General features: G+C 35.2%; 1 protein-coding gene across 5 annotated transcripts in view; it reads right to left on the minus strand.

The window, feature by feature from the left end:
- SYCP2 (synaptonemal complex protein 2) overlaps positions 1–24489 on the minus strand; it is an 84790-nt gene that overhangs the window by 12095 nt on the left and 48206 nt on the right. For all 5 annotated transcript variants that reach the window (XM_078372039.1, XM_078372036.1, XM_078372037.1 and 2 more), the window contains 9 exons: positions 10324–10451; positions 9533–9569; positions 7236–7306; positions 7080–7137; positions 6567–6622; positions 5813–5870; positions 5176–5344; positions 2658–2695; positions 2036–2206 (listed from right to left, as the gene is read on the minus strand). In XM_078372039.1, the coding sequence (XP_078228165.1) occupies positions 2036–2206; positions 2658–2695; positions 5176–5344; positions 5813–5870; positions 6567–6622; positions 7080–7137; positions 7236–7306; positions 9533–9569; positions 10324–10451 (786 nt within the window). The remainder of the gene's footprint in view (positions 1–2035; positions 2207–2657; positions 2696–5175; positions 5345–5812; positions 5871–6566; positions 6623–7079; positions 7138–7235; positions 7307–9532; positions 9570–10323; positions 10452–24489) is intronic.

The following is a 24489-nucleotide window of genomic DNA, read 5'->3' on the forward strand; positions in this document are numbered from 1 at the left end:
TAATAAACATCTCAGGAGAAACAAATAACCTTTGAGGGTTCAAAGAAGATTATATCTCCATCTTAGGGAAATTAGAAAGAATTCCTAAATTTCATAGTATTTGAGATACTAAGGAGTTTGTGAAAGGAGGTGGAAAGGGGAAGACATATTGGGAACAGAGAAGACTTCGCAAGAACAAAGGGAGTTGAGAAGCACAGGTCTTATTTGAGTCATGGGTTATACTATTTAACCGTTAACATAGTTCTGGGCATACACTGGAGAAGGGTAGAAAAAAACTTGGAAAGGCATTCTGATGCTCTGAATGTCTGACAACAGAGATATTTTCAGGGTTTTCCCTTGAAGAGGAATAAGATGAGAGATGGCCTGGGAAGGCATATGAGTAAGGTATGGTAAACTTCCTTTAAGAAGTGATAGAAGGCCAGGTGTGGTGGCTCATGCCTGTAATGTTAGTACTTTGCGAGGCTGAGGTGGGCAGATCACCCGATGTCCTAAGTTTGAGATCAGCCTGACCAACATAAAGAAACCCCATCTCTACTAAAAATACAAAATTAGGCAGGCATGGTGGCAGATGCCTATAATCCCAGATACTTGGGAGGCTGAGGCAGTAGGAACCTGGGAGCCACAGGTTGCTGTGAGCTGAGATTGCACCATTGCACTCCAGCCTGGACAACAAGAGCAAAACTCCAACTCAAAAAAAAAAAAAAAAAAGAAGAAAGGATGGGGTGAAGAAGTGATAGAAAGCAGGGGGTAGTGGCTCATGCCTGTAATTTTAGCACATTAGGAGGCCGAGGTGGGCAGATCATGAATGAGGCCAAGAGATCGAGACCACGAGATCATCCTATCCAACATGATGAAACCCTGTCTTAACTAAAAATACAAAAATTAGCTGGGTGGTGGCATACACCTGTAGTCCCAGCTACTTGGGAGGCGGAGGCAGAAGAATTGCCTGAACCTGGGAGGTAGAAGTTGCAGTGAGCCAAGATTGCACCACTGCACTCCAGCCTGGCAACAGAGCGAGACTTCTTCTCTCCCTCACCTCAAAAAAACAAAAAGGTAGAAAATGTAGACATTAAGTTATGAAGTCTCTAAAGTCTTCTAGGTAAGAGGTAAGACGCAAACAAGAAGAGATGATAGTTTATGACTTCAAATCAGCACCCTGTAATGGTCAGAAACCTATTTTCAGTGCCAGACTCTCTGGTTTCAAATCCTAGCTCTACCACTTTCTAGTTGTGTGACCTTGGGCAAATTCCTTCTCTTTGAGCCTCAATTTCCTCAGTTGTAAAATGGAATGACAATAATAGTACTAATTACCTATAGTACTTATGATATTGTTAAAGCTGTAAAGTGCTTAATACAGGAGTTGGCACATTGTAAGCACTACATATATATAAATATATGTATATATATTACACATATACTGTATGTGTATATTTACAGTGATTACTATATATAGTAATATATGTATTAAGTATATATATATTTTTTCCATATTTATAGTATAAAACTATTGAATATTCAAGTAAAGAAAAAATAATTATATATTGACATCTCATTACTTCTACAGATGATGAACTGCCAGACAAATAAATACGTACTTAACTTTGCCTTCAAGAACAGGTGACTGGGAATGTGTCTGGACATTGTGAGACATAAGGAAGAAGTCAGGGGATAGGTACAGGTGGGCCAGCATGTGGGAAAGACCTCACACACCAATATTTTGCTTTCATTCAACAGCTGGCAGCTTCTCCATGCTATACTTTATTAAAGCCTAATTTTAGAAGATTAAGTACTTCATCATTTCAAAGATACTATCATAAAGTTATAATTTCACTAGATTCAGACATCTGTTTTATAACACACATGCCAACTTATAAAATTTAGCATTATATTGACTAAGCACAAATTTCTAGAATTATTAAATTTTGTTGTATAGAAAGTTCACTCTTAAGTATAAATCTGACATTTTTTACAAAAATATGTATTTAGTATTTGAAGAGGCTTTTAGAAATTATTAATCAGAACTGAATCTATTTACCTTTGCTAGTAAGTTCTCTTTAAATGAATGTGACAATTCTTCTTCACACTCTGATTCTGAATTTGAGAGATCTTTATAATTTTTTTTTGTTTTTGTTGCTCTTCGTGGAAGTCTGATTCTTCTATCTGGAACTGTCTTGTCCATTTTTTTGGTGATACTTTTACTGGGTGTCTTTAAGAGAAAAATTCCTGAATATTAGAGCAATATTTGAAGTACAAGAAATACAAGCAATTTGCCATAAAACTGGCACTGTGACAAGCTCTACATAAAATATTTGTAGAAATGATTCTTGACTAACATACTTTCAATTAATGGATTTTATTTTCCCATTCTAGGTATCTTCTTTACTACCTCTTTAAATCCCTGGGAAGCCTGATGTATATTATCTAACTGAAGTAAAAGAGATTTAAAATATACCTAAAAGCACAGAATAAAATGAATTCAAATAAAAGCCAATGTAATTTAAAAAGAAACAAATTAGGAGAAAGTGTGCAAAAGCAGGAACAAGTACATAAAATATGTAACTGTTAACAAGGATAAAATTATAAGATGATGAATTATTTTTATATGACATGGAAAAATAATTTTAAAGGGTTGCTTGAGCATAAACTTCTTGGCTTACCATTTTAGATCTTGGTTGTCCCTTTTCCAAGGATGATCCTGCAATTCAGGAAAATAAGGTCACATTTTCACAATAAATAAGAATGGGCATTTAATGTATCAGAACATGATTTCTGCATATTTAATTTTTTTTTTTTTTTTTTTTTTTGAGATGGAGTCTCGCTCTGTCTCCAGGCTGAAGTGCAGTGGCACGATCTCGGCTCACTGCAACCTCCATCTCCTGGGTTCAAGCAATTCTCCTCCCTCAGCCTCCTAAGCAGCTGGGACTACAGGAACATGCCACCATGCCCAGCTAATTTTGTATTTTTAGTAGAGATGGGGTTTCACCATGTTGGCCAGAATGGTCTCATGCTGGGATTACAGCATGAACCACTGTGCCCAGCCTAAATTAAAATAATAAAAACAATAAGTTTTTAAAGCATTTGTTAGCATTTAATAAGCTAAACTTCCATGTGGCTTCAGGCCACCTGGATACCAGCCCTCCTGATACCTAATCTTCTCCTCACCTCTTCTGACTCACAATGACACACTACTTTGGAAGCTTTTCTTTTCCCAGAACTTTTTAGTAGCCGAAATGAACCACATCTCTGATTGAAACCATCTTTAAACTCAATCAAAAATGTAATTTGCAAGAAGTGATAACTTTTACTGTACAGTGTTTGGTATGATATGAATTGCCAGCTTTCCTTCCCCTTCTTTATTTTATACAACTTTTTAAACATGTAAGAGAATATGTCAACATAAGTTATAAAGTTAAACACCTATAAATCTACCACTCAATTTAAGAACCACATTGTGGATAATGCTGAATCTACTTATATATGCTCTCTTATGCCATCCTCTGTGTCTCTTCTGCTAAAAGGTAATTACTGTCCTGAAATCTGTGGGTCATTTGTTTTAAAAACAAGTTTTATTATACAGACATGTATCTTTAAACAATACAATGAGTTTATAAAATAATATCATGTCCTGTATAATATCCTATAATTTGTTTTCCATACATCACTATGTTAATAAGATTTATCCATATTATTGATAGCAGCTTTAGTCCCACACTTCCCTTTTTTGCCTTTCAAGCATCATGTCATCTTTCCAAATAGTCTTTGGTTTTCTGAAACCTAAGAAATGAGATTATCCATGTCAAGGAAGCAAAGCTGTTTTGGAAGCAAGATCCTCTAATCTTGACAATAAATCAACTCATATACATTAACTTGTAGTTACTCAATAATTTAAACAAAAGAATTCATGCAAAATTTCAATTTCAGAAGTTCAATTTTATATATATTTAGTGATGACCATATTCTAGCCTAAAATGTATTCCTGAGATCTCTAATCTTCTGCTTAATGTTATAAATGTTTTTATTTGTACATCTTACCACTAGACTGTAAGCTCCCTGAGGGCATGTAAATCTTATTAATCTTTGGTTTATAACACACTGCTTCAAGGTTCAGACCTAGCAATCTAGCCTCACCTTTTGCCATTTCTCTACAGATATGATCTATGTACCAACTACCTCTATACTGCATTACCTGAATATACTATGCTATTCTATACTCCTCTCCCTTTTATATGATAATCCTGCTGCTTTACTTCCTGATGTTTCTGGTTGACCTCTCACCTAAATTTCAAAACTCAACTTCATTTCTAAACGCATGCCAAAATTCACTTCTATTTTTAGGTCACTACTGGTTATTTTTTATCTTGAAAAAAAAATAAAAGCTGATTTCCTTACTATACATCTAATTCACAAGTACAGAGTTAAGTCTTCTTTTAAAAATGCAAGATATAAAATTTTTGTGTTTTAGCAAACATGGAAACTGATGTTCAGCTATGAAAATGGTAATTCTCTCTAGCCAAAACTTATACCTCAAACTTTACCAACTACTTCAAGAGATTCACTATCACAAAGAGAAAGCAAAGGAAAATACTTTGTGGAAAACTTAGGCAAAAAAATATCTGCAAGAAAATTGTTTCCTTTTGATACATTTTTGTGAATCTATATAAATTCCTAAGGAAGTATATGTGTTGGGTGCAGCAAGAAGATGGGATATTGAGTAGTAAAATACACACACACACACACACACACACACACAAGCTATATTTATTTTTATACACACAAATGTAAATAAATGTATATATAGCTTAGTGTCAAAGTCCAAGTGTTGGTCTTAAAGGTGTTGGGTTCGTGAGTTCTTAGTACATTATTCACAATAATTAGTTAAATAACTGGCTAATGCTGGGCCATGAGTAGACAAGTGATAAGATTCATGAGCCAAGGATTATGATAAATCATAATTTGTGTCCCTAAGGTCTTATTAAAAATAAAATTTAAATATAACCATATTGCCAAAATAATAAAACAAAAACATAAAAACTGTAGTGTTTTGTCCTATCCATAAAAGTATATAGTAATAAATAGGCTAAATATAAAAATAAGCTTATAACCAATAGAGCATTTATATAATTGAAATAAATGGTAAAATCATTTGTAACATTTCTCTAAAAGATAATTTCTTACTTGATTTTCCACTTTTATGATTCTTCACATTTTTATTTCTGCTATAGTCTATTAGCTGTGGTTTTGATTTCGGTTCTCTTAGCCAGCTAATGTCAGTCTTGCTGTCATCACATCTGAACTCTGTTTCAGTATCACTAAACAGATTTTTCTTTTTATGATTTGTTATAATCTATTAAAAAAAGTTTAAAATACATGAAGAAATAATACTGTGTCATTATATGTCATGCAAGGTAAGTTAAACCAAAAAATTAAAATTAAAAAAAAAAAAAATCCCAAAACAGGAAAACTTGTCATTTTTTGACATTCTAAGATGGCATTAATAACCTATCCAAGAAAGTCACTTGGAAATCCAGATCAGATACTGATATTTGTATTTTGGTGTTGATGTTGTTAATTCAAAGTTAAATGAACAACTTACTTCCAGAGAGATATAACCTAATATATCAAAAAAAATAACTAAAGTTGTCATTTATTAGATAATTACAAATAGCTGAAAGACCATAAGATAATTCTTAATAGGAATGTGGATAATTGCATAAATAACAGAATCAAAATTTTTTTGTTTTTGATAATCTTTAACATTAAAAATTAAGAGAAATACTATTTCTAATAGACACACTGAGGTATTATAACTTACTTTTCTATCCTTTGTTTTGACAGAAGATTCAAGTTCATCATGATTCCTTAGACCTACCCTTAAACAAAAATAAGTATTAATTTAAAAATACACTTTGGGAGGCCAAGGCAGGCGGATCATGAGGTCAGGAGATCAAGACCATCCTGGCTAATAAGGTGAAACCCCATCGCTACTAAAAATACAAAAAATTAGCTGGGTGTGATGGTACATGCCTGTAGTCCCAGCTACTTTGGAGGCTGAGACAGGAAAATCGCTTGAACCTGGGAGGCAGAGGTTGCAGTGAGCCGAGATAGCACCACTGCACTCCAGCCTGGGTGACAGAGCGAAAGACTCCTCCCCAAAAAAAAAAAAAAAGAAACAAAAAACCCTCCATACTTGTTTTCTTAAGGTACTACACAATGGACAATTAGACCTGAGTTTTCAGTCTTAACTCTTTCACTAATTAGCTGTATTACTCTGTCCAAGCCACTTATCCTCTCTGACCTCAGTTATAAAATAACTATGTTGAATCAAAGAACTACTAAGTCTTTTCAGGTTTATGATCTAGGATATACAACTAATATTCAAAGTGAAGATAATCTGCATATTAATTTAAAGAATAAATGCTGAAGTAACAGAATCATAACGGGAGTAATCATGACGAGCATTTTTATTCACTCTTCTAATTTATTTAAAAAAAACCTCTAAGACTGGAAGGAGGTATTAAAAAAAAAAAAGGGAGATCGGAATATTTTAACCTAATAAAAACACCTACAATCGTATTGACTTATCCGCACAGGCTTCTTTAGCTGTAGCTTGAAATTCTTGGATCTATATTGTAAATAAACATTAAAAAAAGAGTTGTCAGTGTCAAAATAAGATAAAAATTAAAATAAACAAAATCTAGTTTCACTTCACAAAATCATAAGATTTGACATAAAATTAACTTTACTATAACATTTGTATTTAAAAAGAAAACTAATACAATAGAGTACAAAAAAATTAATAACAGTATTTTTCCATCAATAAGAAAGGTGACTTTCTTGGTAGTGAAACCTTTCTATACCACAATTGCTTGTTTTTCTCTACCTTATTCAAAAAAAAAAAATTGAAAAAAAAAGCCACCTAAATATACCTAGGTTGGTTATCCAAAATGTTATCACATATTTCTTAAAAATGTTAAAGTATATAAGGAGACACACATTAAAAACATACTATCTAATAGCTGCATGGTAAATAAAATGTAACTTCTGAGTAAATACAGAACATCTATTGATTTTTAGCTTACTCCAAGTTTTATGACAGGGTCATCAGCTCCATTCAAATTAAAATTGTAAACATCATTCCTGTGAAAATGAAAAGAAATATTAGCTCCATTTAAAATAAATGCATGTGGTCTCCTCAAATATGAAGAAAATGAAAACTATTTACAAAAAATACTTACAATGGGCATTCAGAAGTAACATTAACAAAAGTAGTCTTCAGTTTTCTGTAGCTTTTTTTCTGAACTTTTTCCTTAATACAAAAGAGGGTTATAAGAAATCATTAAATGGCTAACAGGTGTATGAAAAAATGCTCAACAGCATTAATCATCAGATAAATGCAAATCAAAACTACAATGAGATGTTGGCCTGAGTTAAAATGGCTTGTACCAAAAAGACAGACAATAACAGATGCTACTGAGGATGTGGGTCTCATACACTGTTGTTGGGAATGCAAATGGTGGTACAACCACTGTGCATAACAATGTGAAGTTTCCTCAAAAAAAAACTAAAAATAGAACTACAATATGATCCAGCAAGTTACTGGCCTTATATCCCAAAGAAAGGAAATCAACATACCAAAGAGGTTATCTGCACACCATGCTTACTGTAGCATTACTGAAACCTAATTGTTCCTCAATAGATAAATGCATAAAATGTGGTATATGTGTATATATAATGGAATATTATTCAGCAATAAAAAAGAATGAAATCCTGTCACTTGTTGCTACATGGATGTAACTGGAGACTAAAGTAAAGTGAAATAAGCCAAATACAGAAAGACAAATATCATATGTTCTCACTCATAAGTGGGAACTAAAAAAGTGGATCACATGGAGACAGAGAGTAGAACAGTGATTACCAGAGGCCAGGAAGAGTAGGAAGGAGTAGGGGGAAATTATGCGATTAAAAAGAAAGAATATAAATATATTACCAGTGAAATGTACACTTAAAAATGATAAAGATCATAACTTTTATGTGTATATTTTACCTCAACAAAAGAACTCATACACTGCCCTATGTGGCAAACAAATAATGTGCAATTAAATTAATTTTTATATATTTTTCTGGTTGTGCTTCCACTAATATAAATCTGACATTTGTAACATTCTCCTTAATGTAAACTGAATAAAAATATATGTAAAAGAAATTAAATTACCACCCATAAAGATAATTGCACTCCTAGGGCCAGAAGTAGTGGCTCATATCTGTAATCCCAGCACTTTGGGAGGCCAAGGCAGATGGGTCACCTGAAGTTAGGAGTTTGAGACCAGCCTGACCAATATAGTGAAACCCCATCTCTACTAAAAACAGAAATTAGCTGGGTGTGGTGGCATGCACCTGTAGTCCCAGCTAATCAGGAGGCTGAGACAGGAGAATTGGTTGAACCTGGGAGGCGGAGGTGGCAGTGAGCTGAGATCAAGCCACTGCCCTCCAGTCTAGGGGACAGAGTGAGACTCTGTCTAAAATAAAAATAAAAAAGATATCTGCATTCTCTGTTCATTGTAGTACTATTTATAATAATCAAAACATGGAAACAAGCTAAGTATTCACTGACAGATGAACAGATAAAGAAATTGTGGTGCATGTATATATCCAAAGAAATATTTTCAGCCTTAAAAACAGGATATCTTAAAATTTGTTATAACATGGATGAACCAAGAGGACATTATGCTAAGTGAAATAAGTCAGACAGAAAGAAAAATACTGCATGATCTCACTTATATGTGGAGTCTTAAAAATCAAATCCACAGAAATAAGAGAATAAAACAGAACAGTGGTCACCAGAGCATGGAGGTGGGGTTGGGATGTGGAAATAGGGAGATCAAAGGATACAAAGTTGCAGATATGTAGGATGAGTAAGTCTAGATATGGAATGCAGAACATGAGGACTATTAATAGTATGGTACTGTATAATACACAAACTGTATACAATACAGCATTGTGTTAATTGGTTGTTGCACCAACCTATTATATTTGGGATATCTGCTAAGAGATTTTGTGTGTTCTTGCCACATACACACAAAAATGAATGAATACATTAATTTGCTTGATTATAGTAACCATTTCACCATAACATGTTATCCACCTTAAATATATATAATAAAAAATAAACATTCGCTTTTTCTAAAATATTGAAGACAAATACGAAAAACATAATGGAAAATATTGTAAATCTAATAAAATCCTTTAACCTTAATACTTACTGACATTGTTTTATGTAGATAAATAACCTCCTTATTGGAATTCTGCAAGCTAAATTTTGATGGTGCCAAGTAAAAGAAGCATTTTCTTTGAAAAACAGGTTAGAGAGTGATTTTGAGTACTTGCTACTAAACCTGTCAGTGGTTATCATTCATTTAGCAATATTCTGAAAACGTCATATCAAATTCCATTTTACCACTATGCTGTTTTAGTGTTTATGGTCAAATACTGAGTTTGACTATAGATTTGGTGCAGTTAAGTAAAGAACACCTACCTTACTGAGTTGTACAACAGGTTTGTTTGAAAAACCACTGTAAAGAAAGATTTTGTCAAAATTGAAAATGCAATTAAGTATCAATAGAGTTTTTTCAGAAGTCATTTTATATAAACCATATTTATGTCACTAAATCTATATTCAATGTAACAGTAATAGTCTGATATTTTTGTAATTTCATTCACAGTAAATAGCACTGTAATAGATTATTCAAAGCTGAATCATTAATGCAGCAGAAAGTGTGAATTTAAAATGAACGATTCTGTCCTTAGAGTCATTTATTCGTAACCTATATAGTAAGGCTAAAATTAACTTAAATTTTAATTAACAACCTGACAGTCTATAAATGGACATTTTGTAATAAAAACAGAATTAATCTTTAGAAATACTTCAAAGAATGTACTATTTACTACAAAAAACTCACATCTGGTTAATTTTTGTATTTTATTAAGCAATGTATTTAAATATATTTAGTTTATTCATTACTAGATTCAGTAAGTATAATTCTAAAATGTCTGTATCCTAAAGATTTCTAAAATATTGTGTTGTGTTGATACATGTTTTTTGATCCTATATAAAAAGTAACTGGACAATAGAATGACAAATTTCAAAGTTAGTTCCCTTCCTGTGTAATTTAAGCACCTACTATTTATAAAAGTATTAAGTAACCACATGTTTTCTACTGAAAAGTTACATTATTTGAACCTATGTTTAAAATTAACTTTTAAGTTGTGTAAAACAACACAGTTGTATGTTAGAAAAATACTCATCTCTGAAATTTAAGAACAAACCTGTTAGTCAAAGACTCCTTTAATTTTCCTGCAGACTTTATGTCATGTTTTGTTTTGTATTTTTTATTGATTTGGCTTATCAAGGATTCTGCTGAATCACTAGATTCTTTCCCTTTTGACTTTTCTCTCTGAAAAAAAAAAATTATGTTACTTTTAAACGTTACCAGTTAACCTTCAAAGGAAAAATAAAGGCTGAAAAAACTTTTAAGATAAATCTGGTTCTATTTATACCTACAAAGAGAAACAAAGGGTCAATTATTTATTTAGTAAGTTTGAGCTTTGTTAGGCATTAAAATAACCCAAAATAAATATTTTAACAGAACTGTACATACTGCTTTGTAGACTTTTTTTAAATGTCTACATTTCTACGCATGAGAGTAAAAGACTAAAAAAAGAGAAGCCATGATAAAACTTTAATCCAGTTAAGAAGAAAAAAACAGAAATTACTATCAGATATGAAAGAAGGGCCATCACTGCTGATCACACAGACATTAAAATGATAATAAGTCAGTATTATGAACTCTATGCCCAGAAAGTTGATAGGCTATATGAAATGGACCAATTCCTCAAAAGACACAATCTACCAAAACTTACGCAAACAGAAACAGATCATCTCATTAGGCCTTTATCTATTAAAGAAATGGAAGCAATATTTGATATGCTACCAAACAAAACACCAGATAAGAGTTCACTGGTGAATTCTATCAAACATTTAAGAAAGAAATTATGCCAACTCTCAACAATCTTCTAGAAGATAGAAGAGTGGGAACTACTTCCTAACTTAGTCTATGAGGCCAGTATCTCCTTAATACCAAAACCAAAGACATGAAAAATAAAACTACAAACCAGTATCTCCCATAAACACATACACAAAATTCCTCAATGTCAGCAATATCAGCATCAAATCCTATAATGTATTAAAAGAATTATAAACCTATGATCAAATGGAATCTATTCTAGGTATGCAAAACTGATTCAACATTTGAAAATTAATATACTCGATCATATCAACAGGATAATTTAAAATTGTATCAATTGATAAACGAAAAGCATTTGAGAAAATCCAACACAGATTCATGATAAAAACCCTTAGCAAACTAGGAATAAAGAGAAACATTCTCAGCTTGATAAAGAACATCTACAAAAACAGTTACAGGTAACATCACACTTAATGGTGAGAAACGAGATGCTTTCCCTGCTAAAATTGGAAACATAGTAAAAATGTCTCCTCTCATTGCTTATTTTTAACATTGTTCTAGAAGTCTTAGCTAGTACAATAAGACAGAAAAAGGAAATAACAGGTATACTGATTGGGAAGGAAAAAATAAAACTGTCTTTGTTCACAAATGACCTCATTGTCTATGTAGATAATCCCAAAGAACTAGCAACAAAACGACTGAAAGTAATAAGCAATTATAGCAATATTGCAAAATACAAGGTTAATATACAAAAGTCAACCACTTTCTTTTAAACTAGCAATGAACAAGTGGAGTTTGAAATTTAAAACACAATATAATTTACATTAGCATGGCCAAAAGAAATACTTATATATAACAAAACATGTACAAGAAAAAAACTACAAAACTCTGATGAAAGAAATCAAGGAGATCTAAATAAATGAAGAGATATTCCACGTATATGAATAGAAAGCTCAATACTGTCAAGATGTTAGTTCTTCCCAACTTAATCTATAGATTTAACACATTCCTAGTTGAAAGAACAAACAGGTAGAGCCCAGGGGAACTGTATGTAGGGCACTGAAGCTATTTTGTGTAATACTGTAATGGTAGATATGTCATTTCACTACATTTGTCAAAACACACAGAATGTACAACAAAGTGTGAAGCCTAATGTAAACTAAGCACTTGACTTAATAAACATCATGTATCAATAATGATTCATCAGTTCTACCAAATGTACCACACTGATGCAAGATGTTAGTAACAGGAAAATGGATAAATAAGTATATGAGGAATATCTGTACTTTCTACTCATTTTTGGTAACAAAATTGCTCCAAAAATAAATAAGCTTTTTAAAAGTAGGAGGACTACAAAATAAGAATTGTTCTCAGCATAATTTTAGATAACTTAGTTTTAATAAACTCTAATAGTATTCTTAAAGATAATGAGGTCTACTGATTTTACATTTACTTTTCTCTAGTTATCAGGTATATACGTTTTTCAACTAAAGAAAATACGCAAAACTCTAATAAACACAAAATTTAGAATTTTAACAATTTTTAAGTCTGTTTCTTTATATATACATATATGTTTTATTGCGCTTTAGGTTCTGGGGTACATGTGAAGAACATGCAGGATTGTTGCATAGGTACATACATGGCAATGTGGTTTGCTGCTTCCATCTCCATCACCTATATCTGAAATTTCTCCCCATGTTATCCCTCCTCAACTCCCTACCCACTGCTGTCCCTCCCCTAGTCCCCCCCAACAGACCCCAGTGTGTGATGCTCCCCAGTGTGTAATGTTCATGTGTTCTCATTGGTAAACACCAGCCTATGAGTGAGAACATGTGGTGTTTGATATTCTGTTCTTGTGTCCGTTTGCTGAGAATGATGGTTTCCAGGTTCATCCATGTCCCTACAAAAAACATGAACTCATCATTTTATATGGCTGTATAGTATTCCATGATGTATATGTGCCACACTTTCGCTGTCCAGTCTATGACTGATGGACATCTGGGTTGGTTCCAGGTCTTTGCTATTGTAAACAGTGCCACAATGAACATACTTGTGTGCATGTGTCTTTATAACAGAATTATTTATAATCCATTGGAATATATACCCAGTAATGAGATTGCTGGGTAAATTGGAATTCCTATTTCTAGGTCCTTGAGGAATCGCCACACTGTCCTCCACAGTGAACTAATTCACACTCCCACCAACAGTGTAAAAGTGTTCTATTTCTCCACATCCTTTCCAGCATCTGTTGTCTCCAGATTTTTTAATGATTGCCATTCTAACTGGAATGAGATGGTATCTCAATGTGGTTTTGATTTGCATTTCTCTAATGACCAGTGATGATGAGCACTTTTTTCATGTTTGTTGGGCTCATATGTCTTCTTTTAAAAAGTGTGTGTTCATATCCTTCACCCACTTTTGAATGGGTTTGTGTTTTTCTTGTAAATAAGTTCCTCTTTGTAGATTCTGGATATTAGCCCTTTGTCAGATGGGTAAACTGCAAAATTTTTTTCCCATTCTGGGGGTTGTCGGTTCACTCTAATGATTGTTTCTTTCGCTGTGCAGAATCTCTGGAGTTTAATTAGATCCCATTTGTCTACTTTGTCTTTTGCTGTCAATGCTTTTGGTGTTTTAGTCATGAGGTCCTTGCCTATGCCTATGACCTGAATGGTTTTGCCTAGGTTTTCTTTTAGAGTTTTTATGGTGTTAGGTCTTATGCTTAAGTCTTTAATCCATCTGGAGTTAATTTTAGTATAAGGTGTCAGGAAGGGGTCCGGTTTCTGCTTTCTGCACATGGCTAGCCAGTTTTCCCAACACCATTTCTTAAACAGGGAATCCTTTCCCCATTGCTTGTTTTTGTCAGGTGTGTCAAAGATCAGATGGTTATAGATGTGTGGCATTGCCTCTGAGGCCTCTGTTTTGGTACTAGTACCATGCTGTTTTGATTACTGTAGCCTTGTAGTATAGTTTGAAGTCAGGTAGCATGATGCCTCCAGCTTTGTTTTCATTTTTTGCTTAGAATTGACTTGGCTATGTGGACTCTTTTTTAATTCCATATGAAGTTTAAGGTGTTTTTTTCCCAATTCTGTGAAGAAAGTCAATGGTAGCTCGATAGGGATAGCACTGAATCTATAAATTACTTGAGGCAGTATGGCCACTTTCGTGATATTCTTCTTAACCACGAGCATGGAATGTTTTCCCATATGTTTGTGTCCTCTCTTATTTCCTTGAATAGTGTTTTCTAGTTCTCCTTGAAGAGGTCCTTCACATCCCTTGTTAGACGCATTCCTAAGTATTTTAGTCTCTTACTGGCAAATGTGAATGGCAGTTCATTCTTGATTTGGCTCTCTTTAAGTCTGTTATTGATGTATAGGAATGTCTGTGATTTCTGCACATTGATTTTGTATCCTGAGACTTTGCTGAAGTTGCTCATCAGTTTAAGGAGATTTGGGGCCAAGATGATGCAGTCTTCTAAATATACAATCATGTCATCTGCAAATAGAGACAATTTGACTTCCTCCTTTCCTAACTGAATACTCTTTATTTCTTTTTTTTGCCTGATTGCTCTGGCTGGAACATCCAATACTACATTGAAAAGGAGTGGTGAGAGAGCATCCTTGTCTAGTGCCACATTTCAAGGGGAATGCTTCTAGTTTTTGCCCATTCAGTATGATACTGGCAATGAGTTTGTCATAAACAAAAAATGTATTTTGAAATACATTCCATTGACAACTAGTGTCTTGAGTTTTTATCATAAAGAGCTGTTGAATTTTGTCAAAGACCTTCTCTCTATCTATTGAGATAATCATGTAATTTTTGTCTTTGGCTCAGTTTATGTGGTGAAGTACGTTTATAGATTTGTGTCTGTTAAACCACGCTTGCATCCCCAGGATGAAGCCTACTAGACCGTGATGGACAAGCTTTTTAATGTGCTGATGCAATTGGTTTGCCAGTATTTTATTAAAAATTTTTGCATTCGTTTTCATAATGGATCAATTGGCCTGAAGTTTTCTTGACGAGTCTCTAACAGGTTTTGGTATCAGAATGATGCTGGTCTCAAAAAATGATTTGGGAAGCATTCCCTCTTTTTGGATTGTTTGGAATAGTTTCAGAAGAAGTACCAGCTCCTCTTTTTATGTCTGGTAGAATTCGGCTGTTATCTGGACCTGGGCTTTTTTTGGTTGGTAGACTATTAATTGCTGCCTTGACTTTTTCCTGGTTTAGGCTTGGGAGGGTGCGAGTGTCCAGTAATTTATCCATTTCTTCCAGGTTTACTGGTGTATGTGCATAGAGTTGCTTGTAGTATTCGCTGATGGCAGTTTGTATTTCTGTGGAATCTGTGGTGATATCCCCTTTATCATTTGTTTTATTGCATCTATTTGATTCTCCTCTCTTCTTTTTTATTGATCTGGCTAGTGGTCTATTTCATTGATCTTTTCAAAAAACCAGCTCCTGAATTTATCAATTTTTTGAAGGGTTTTTGTGTCTCCATCTCCTTCAGTTCTGCTCTGCTCTTAGTTATTTCTTGTCTTCTGATAGCTTTTGAGTTTTTTTGACCTTACTCCCCTAGCTCTTTCAATTTTGATGATAGGGTGTCAATTTTAAATCTTTCCTTGCTTCCCATGTGGGCATTTATTGCTATAAATTTTCCTCTAGACACTGCTTTAAGTGTGTCCCAGAGATTCTGGTACACTGTGTCTTCACTCTCATTGGTTTCAAAAAACATCTTTATTTCTGCCTTCATTTCATTGTTTATCCAGTCAACATTCAAGAGCCAGTTGTTCAGTTTCCATGAAGTTGTGCAGTTCTGAGTTTCTGAGTACTGAGTTCTAATTTGGTTGCACAGTGGTCTGAGAGACTTATAATTTCCATTCTTTTGCATTTGCTGAGGAGTGACTTACTTCCAAGTATGTGGTCAATTTTAGAGTAGGTGTGATGTGGTGCTGAGAAGAATGTATATTCTGTAGATTTGGAATGGAGAGTTCTGTAAATGTCTATTAGGTTTGCTTGATCCAGATATGAGTTCAAGTCCTGGATATCCTTGTGAATTTTCTGTCTCATTGATCTTTCTAATGTTGAGTGGAGTGTTAAAGTTTCCCACTATTATTATATGGGAGTCTAAATGTCTTTGTAGGTCATTAAGAACTTGCTTTATGTATCTGGGTGCTCCTGTACTGGGTGCATATATATATTTAGGATCCTTAGCTCTTCTTGTTGCATAGATCTTTTTACCATTATGTAATGCCCTTCTTTCTCTCTTTTGATCTTTGTTGGTTTAAAGTCTATTTTATCAGACTAGGATTGCAACTCCTGGTTTTTTTTTCTTTCTTTTTTTTTTTTTTTTTGGTCTTCATTTGCTTGGTAAATAATCCTCGATCCCTTTATTTTGAGCCTATGTGTATCCTTGCATGTGAGATGGGTTTCCTGGATACAGCACACTGATGGGTTTTGACTTTTTATCCAATTTGCCAGTCTGTATCTTTTGATTGGGGCATTTAGCCCATTTACATTTAAGATTAATATTGTTATGTATAAATTTGATACTGCCATTTTGATGGTAGCTGGTTGTTTTGCCCATTAGTTGATGCAGTTTCTTCATTGTGTCAATGCTCTTTACCCTTTGATACATTTTTGGACTGGCTGTTACTGGTTGTTCCTTTCTACATTTAGTGCTTCTTTCAGGAGTTCTTGTAAGGAAGGCCATTTCATTTTTGTAATGAAATCTCTGAGCAATTGCTCGTTTGTAAAAAATTTTATTTTTCCTTCACTGGTAAAGCTTAGCCGTATATGAAATTCTAGGTTAAAAGTTCTTTAAGGATGTTGAATATTGGCCCCTACTCTCTTCTGGCTTGTAGGATTTCTATTGAGAGATCCACTGTGAGTCTGATGGGCTTCCCTGTGTGGGTAACCTGACCTTTCTCTCTGGCTGCCCTCAGCATTTTTCCCTTCATTTCAACCCTGGTGAATCTATTATGTGCCTTAGGTTGCTCTTCTTGAGGAATAGCTTTGTGGTGTTCTCTGTATTTCCTGGAATTGAATATTGACCTGCCTTGCTAGGTTGGGGAAGTTCTCCTGGATAATATCCTGAAGAGTGTTTTCAAGGTTGGATTCATTCTCTCTGTCACATTCAGATACACTCATCAAACATAAATTAGGTTTTTTTCACGTAATCCCATATTTCTTGAAGGCTTTGTTCATTTTTTACTCTTTCTTCTCAAATCTTGTCTCCTCGTTTTATTTAACTGAGTTGATCTTCAATCTCTGATATCCTTTCTTCTGCTTGGTCAATTCGGCTATTGAAACTTGTGTATGCTTCACAAAGTTCTTGTGTTGTGTTGTTCCGCTCCATCAACTCATTTATATTATTCTCAAAGCTGTTTATTCTCGTTAGCATTTTGTCAAACCATTTTTCAAGGTTCTCAGTTTCTTTGCACTGGGTTAGAACATGTTCTTTTAGCTCAGAGTAGTTTGTTATTACAAACTTTCTGAAGTCTGTTTCTGTCAATTCATCAGACTCATTCTCCATCTAGCTTTGTTCCCTTGCTGGTGAGGAGTTATGATCCCTTGGAGAAGGAGAGGCATTCTCAGTTTTGGTGTTTTCATCCTTTTTGTGCTGGTTTCTTCCCATGTTTGTGGATTTATCTACCTGTGGTCTTTGTAGCTGGTAACTTTCCGATGGGCTCTCTGAGTGGACGTCCTTTTGTTGATGAAGTTATTTGTTTTTTAGTTTTCCTTCTAACAGTCGGGACCCTCTGCTGTAGGTCTACTCCAGACCCTGCTTGCCTGGGGATCACCTGCAATGACTGCAGAACACTAATGGTTGCTGCCAGTTTCTTCTGTAATCTTTGTCCCAGAAAAATACCCACCAGATGTCAGCCTGAGCTCTCCTTTATGAGGTCTCTTTGGATATACAGGGGTTGAAGAGCTGCTTGAGGAGACAGTTTGTTCCTCATAGGAGCTCAAGTACTGAGCCGTGAGCTCTGTTGTTCCATTCAGAGCTGCTGGGAAGGTACATTTAAGTCTGCTGCAGAGGAACTCATAACTGCCTTTTTTCCCCGGGTGTTCTGTCCTGAGAAAATAGGGTTTTATTTATAAGTTCTTGACATGCCGCTGCCTTTTTTCATAAATGCTCTACCCAGCGAGGAGGTAGCCTAGTCAGTCTGCCAGCAAAAACATTGCTGAGCTGCCGTGGGCTCTGCCCAGCTGGTGTGTGAATTTCCTTGCGTTTTTTGTTTATAGAGGTATAGTTAGAACTGCCTCGGTAAAAGCGGTCTGCCTCAGTAATGGTGAACTGCCTCAACAATAGTGGATACCCTTCCCCCCACAGAGCTGGACCATCTCAGGTCCAGCTGTGCTTGCTGTGAAACTCTGAATCCAGAGCGTTTCACATTGCTGGTCTTTGTGAGGATGGGACCCGCCAAGCCAGATCACCTGGCTCCATTTCAGCTCCCACTTTTCTTTTCAGTTGAATGGATGACTCTGTCTCCCAGGCGTTCCAGGTGCCAGTTGAAACGGCACCCAGATTTGTGTCAGTTTTTGTGTGCAGACCCACTGCACTGGATGAAACGGCCATGCTGAAGACTCATGGTGCTTTTCCACCCAGGACTTTGGGCAGTAAAAATTCATTTGGAAATGCAGTGATCACTCACCCTGTGTTCTCACTGAAAACTGCACTCCAGAGTGGTTCCTATTCAGCCATCTTCCCATATGTTCTTATACATAACATAGTAAGTTGTTACTTAATGTACCTTTAAGATGAGGGTGCAGACACGGTTTACTTGGCTTGATAAAAATGTAGCAAAAATGAACCTTCTCTAAAATACTGTATGATTTTAGAAATTCCAGTATAACTGGAGCCAACCTGGGAAATCAGTGCCATTAAACAACAAAGGTTGCTCTGGGGTGACCCAGTAAGTAGAAGACAGTATTAGATAGATGACTACCTTAGAAGACAGTGATCCATGGAAGTTGGGAGAAATTCTACAGAGGGACACAGGTAGTGACTCTGTAAAGAACGGAAGATAATTTCTGAAAACAGAAAGTTGATTTTTTTAAAAATCAAAGCACAGCCTAAAAGATTATTAGGTTTTGTGCTCCCAGAAAGTAAATGACTAGCTCAGAGAAATTATGTGAAATTATTTTAAATACCAAAGAAAGCAATTTAAAATTTAAATTTAAAGACATTTTGATGCTAGCTAGCTGTTTTACCCGTTAGTTGTTGTAGATTCTTCATTATGTTGATGCTCTTTAGCATTTAGTGTGATTTTGGAATGGCTGGTACTGGTTGTTCCTTTCTATGTGTAGTCCTCTTTCAGGAGTTCTTGTAAAGCAGGCCTGGTGGTGACAAAATCTCTGAGTACTTGCTTGTTCGCAAAGGATTTAATTTTTCCTTCACTTATGAAGCTCAGTTTGGCTTGATATGAAATTCTGGGTTGAAAGTTCTTTTCTTTAAGGATGTTGAATATTGGCCCCCACTATCTTCTGGCTTGTAGAGTTTCTGCCGAGAGATCTGTTGTGAGTCTGATGGGTGACCCGACCTTTCTCCCTGGCTGCCCTTAGTATTTTCTCCTTTATTTCAACCTTGTTGAATCTGACGATTATGTGTCTTGGGGTTGCTCTTCTTGCAGAATCTCTTTGTGGTGTTCTCTGTATTTCCTGCAATTGAGTGTTGGCCTGTCTTGCTAGGTGGGGGAAATTTTCCTAGATAATGTCCTGAAGAGTATTTTCCAGCTGGGATTCATTCTCTTGGTCACATTCTGGTGCGCCTATCAAATGTAGGTTAGGTCTCTTCACATAGTCCCACATTTCTTGGGAGACTTTGTTCATTCCTTTTTGCGCTTTTTTCTCTGATCTTGGTTTCTCGTTTTATTTCATTGAGTTGATCTTCGACTTCTGATATTCTTTCTTCTGCTTGGTCAATTCGGCTATTAAAACTTGTGCATGCTTCGCAAAGTTCTCGTATTGTGTTTTTCAGCTCCTTTAATTCATTCATATTCCTAAGGTGTCCATTCTTATCATTTCCTCAAATCTTTTTCAAAGGTTCTTAGTTTCTTTGCATTGATTTAAAACATGTTCTTTTAGCTCACAAAAGTTTCTCATTATCCACCTTCTGAAGTCTAATTCCGTCATTTCGTCACAGTCATTCTCCATCCAGCTTTGTTCCCTTGCTGGTGAGGAGTTTTGGTCCTTTCTAGGCGGTGAGGTGTTCTGGTTTCGGGTGTTTTCCTCCTTTTTGCGCTGGTTTCTTCCCATCTTTGTGGATTTATCCACCTGTCGTCTGTGTAGTTGCTGACTTTTTGATTGGGTCTCTGAGTGGACACCCAGATTGTTGATGATGAAGTATTTCTGTTACTTGGTTTTCCTTCTACCAGTCTAGCATAATAGTATACCTAGAACACCCCATCGCCTCAGCACAAAAACTCCTGAAACTGATAAGCAACTTCAGCAAAGTCTCAGGATATAAAATCAATGTGCAAAAATCACAAGCCTTCCTATACACCAATAACAGACTTAAAGAAAGCCAAATCAAGAACAAACTGCCATTCACAATTGCTACAAAAAAAATAAAATACCTTGGAATACAACTCACAAGGAAAGTAAGGGACCTCTTCAAAGAGAACTACAAACCACTGCTCAATGAAATCAAAGAGGACACAAACAGATGGAGAAACATTCCATGTTCATGGTTAGGAAGAATTAATGTCGTGAAAATGGCTATACTGCCCAAAGTAATTTACAGAATCAATGCTATACCCATCAAGCTACCATTGACTTTCTTCACAGAATTGGAAAAAACCACCATGAACTTCATATGGAACCAAAAGAGAGCCCGCATAGCCAAGTCAATTCTAAGCAAAAAGAACACAGCAGGGGGGCATCACACTACCAGACTTCAAACTATACTACAAGGCTACAGTAATCAAAACAGCATGGTACTGGTACCAAAACAGAGATACAGACCAATGGAACAGAACAGAGGCATCATAGGCAACACAACGTATCTACAACCACACAATCTTTGATAAACCCGACAAAAACAATCAATGGGGAAAGGATTCCCTTTTCAAAAAATGGTGCTGGGAAAACTGGCTAGCCATGTGCAGAAAGCAGAAACTGGACCCCTTCCTGACACTTTACACCAAAATTAACTCCAGATGGATTAAAGACTTAAACATAAGACCTGGCACCATAAAAACCCTAGAAGGAAATCTAGGCAAAACCATGCAGGACATAGGAGTAGGCAAAAACTTCATGAACAGAACACTAAAAGCATTGGCATCAAAAGCCAAAATAGACAAATGGGACCTAATCAAACTCCACAGCTTCTGCACAGCAAAAGAAACAGTCTCTAGTGTGAATCGGCAACCAACAGAATGGGAAAAAATTTTTTGCAGTTTACCCATCTGACAAAGGGCTGATATCTAGAATTTACAAAGAACTCAAACAGATTTACAGGAAAAAAACAAACAAGCCCATTCAAAACTGGACAAAGGATATGAACTGACACTTTACGAAAAAAGACATATATGAGGCCAACAATCATATGAAAAAATGCTCATCGTCACTGGTCATCAGAGAGATGTAAAGCAAAACCACATTGAGATACCATCTCACACCAGTTAGAATGGCGATCATTAAAAAATCTGGAGACAACAGATGCTTGAGAGGATGTGGAGAAAAAGGAACACTTTTACACTGTTGGTGGGAGTGTAAATTAGTCCAACCATTGTGGAAGACAGTGTGGCGATTCCTCAAGGCCTTAGAAATAGAAATTCCATTTGACCCAGCAATCCCATTACTGGGTATATATCCAAAAGACTATAAATCGTTCTACTATGAGGACACATGCACACGAATGTTCATTGCAGCACTGTTTACAATAGCAAAGACCTGGAATCAACCCAAATGCCCATTGATGATAGACTGGATTGGAAAAATGTGGCACATATACACCATGGAATATTATGCAGCAATCAGAAATGATGAGTTCGTGTCGTTTGTAGGGACATGGATGAATCTGGAGAACATCATCCTCAGCAAACTGACACAAGAACAGAAAATGAAACACCGCATATTCTCACTCATAGGCGGGTGATGAAAAATGAGAACACATGGACACAGAGAGGGGAGTACTAAACACAGGGGTCTATTGGGGGGAAAAGGGGAGGGCCAGTGGGAGGGGGAGGTGGGGAGGGATAGTCTGGGGAGAAATGCCAAATGTGGGTGAAGGGGAGAAAGCAAATAAAACACACTGCCATGTGTGTACCTATGCAAATGTATTGCATGCTCTGCACATGTACCCCAAAACCTAAAATGCAAAAAAAAAAAAAAAAAAAATTTAAAGACAAATCTGTGTTTCAAAATAAAGAACCTTATTTCCCCTGGGACTGAAAAAGTAAATAGTAGCTAAGATGAGAAAGAGAAAATAGCATATTAGGAACTAAACAAAAAGAAACTCAAAGTATATGATTAAAGAAGAAAGCCAAATTAGAAACAGAAACAGAGTTTCATGTTTAAAAAAGTTTTTCAAAGGAGGCTCACAAATTAATGTCTAATTATACACAATTAAAAATTATCTCTTAAATATCATTTGCATATTCAGACGCTCCATCGTGTGAACATTTTACACTAACTCTAGAAATTTCGGTACCCAGGTATCAGCATTACTACAAAAAATAAATGGAAATAAAAGCCTACAAAACATGGATTTTAGAAATATCAAAAAGCAGATTGCATTACTTGCATTGAAAATGCATTCTAATTTAACAATTTTTCTTAATCTGCATTTTGATAGTTATGAAAAAATGATTTACCCATAACTGTTACAAAAAGTAAAATTTTCTCCCCAGATGTCTGGTGGCAAAGCAGCTTAAAATGTCTTAGAGATGTTCTCCAGAGACAATTAATCTGAAAATGAAAGTGGGAGCTCTAATAATGAGTAACAGTTACAACAGAAGACAGTCTCTTCCAACCAATTTACACACTTTTTTTTTAATACTACTGACCATTAAAAAATAAATACTATCTTTTTTGGGGGGGGAGGGAGACAAAGGGCAGCATGGATTCCTCCTCAGCAAGCACCCTCCTTTTTTTGAAAGAAAAAAGAAAGTGGAGAGGAAGAAAGAGGAACAAAAAGAGTGAGAAAAAACGGAAATGTAGCTTTATTGTAAAAATGGGTATTAATAATGGCCGATCAATGTTTTGTGTATTTAAGGTGGAGAATGTATATTTTGTGTATTTAAAGTGGAGAGCTCTATAAATATTTATTGAGTTTACTTGTTCCAGATCTGAGTTCAAGTCCTGGATATCCTTATTAATTTTCTGTCTCGTTGAGTCTAAATCTCTTTATGAGTCTTATGCATCTGGGTGTTAGGATCATTAGCTCTTATTGTTGCATTGATCCTTTTACCACTATATCTTTGTTGCTTTGAAATCTATTTTATCAGATGTGAGAATTGCAACTCCTGCTTTTTATTTATTTTTACTCTTCATTTGGTTGGTAAATCTTTCTTCATCCCTTTAAGTCTTTGTGTATCTTTGGATGTAAAATGGGTCTGGATGTAGCATACTGTTAGGTTTTGGCGGTATCTTTTGATTGGGAGATTTAGTCTACCTAAATTTAGGGTTACTGCCATTTAATGTTAACTGGCTATTTTATCCATTTGTTGATGTAAATTCTTCTTTATGTTGGTGCTCTTTACTTTTTGGTATATTTTTAGAAAGGCTCATATTGTTTGTTCCTTTCTATGTATAATGCTTCTTTCAGAAGCTCTTATAAAGCCGGCCTGGTGGTAATACAATCTCTGAGTACTTGCTTGTTCATAAAAGATTTTATTTTTCCTTCAATTGTGAAGCTTAGTTTGACAGGATATGAAATTCTGGGCTGAAGGTTCTGTTCTTTGAGGATGTTGAATATCGGCCCCCACTCTCTTCTGGCTTGTAGGGTTTCTGCTGAGAGATCTGCTGTAAGTCTAATAGGCTTCCCTTTGTGGGTAACCTGACCTTTCTCACTGGCTGCCCTTAGTATTTTCTCCTTTGTTTCAACCCTGGTGAATCTAACGATTATGTGCCTTGGGGTTGCTGTTCTTTAGGAATATCTTTGTGGTGTTCTCTGTATTACCTGGAATTGAATATTGTCCTGCTTTGCTAGATTTGAAAAATTTTCCTAAATAATATCCTGAAGAGTGGTTTCCAGCTTGGATTCATTCTCTTCATTGTATTCAGGTACACCTATCAAACATAAATTAGGTCTTTTCACATAGTCCCATATTTCTTGGAGACTTTGCTCATTCATTTTTATCCTTTTTTCTCTATTCTTTTCTTCTCATTTTATTTCATTAAGTACTTCTTCAACCTCTGATGTCCTTTCTTCTGCTTGATGAATTCGGCTATTCAAACTTGTGCATATTTCGCTAAGTTTTTGTGTTGTGTTTTTCAACTCTGTTAGTTCATTTATATTCTTCTTCAT

Source organism: Callithrix jacchus, chromosome 5 (genome assembly GCF_049354715.1).
Source record: "Callithrix jacchus isolate 240 chromosome 5, calJac240_pri, whole genome shotgun sequence".
In the NCBI taxonomy this organism is placed as follows: domain Eukaryota; kingdom Metazoa; phylum Chordata; class Mammalia; order Primates; family Cebidae; genus Callithrix; species Callithrix jacchus.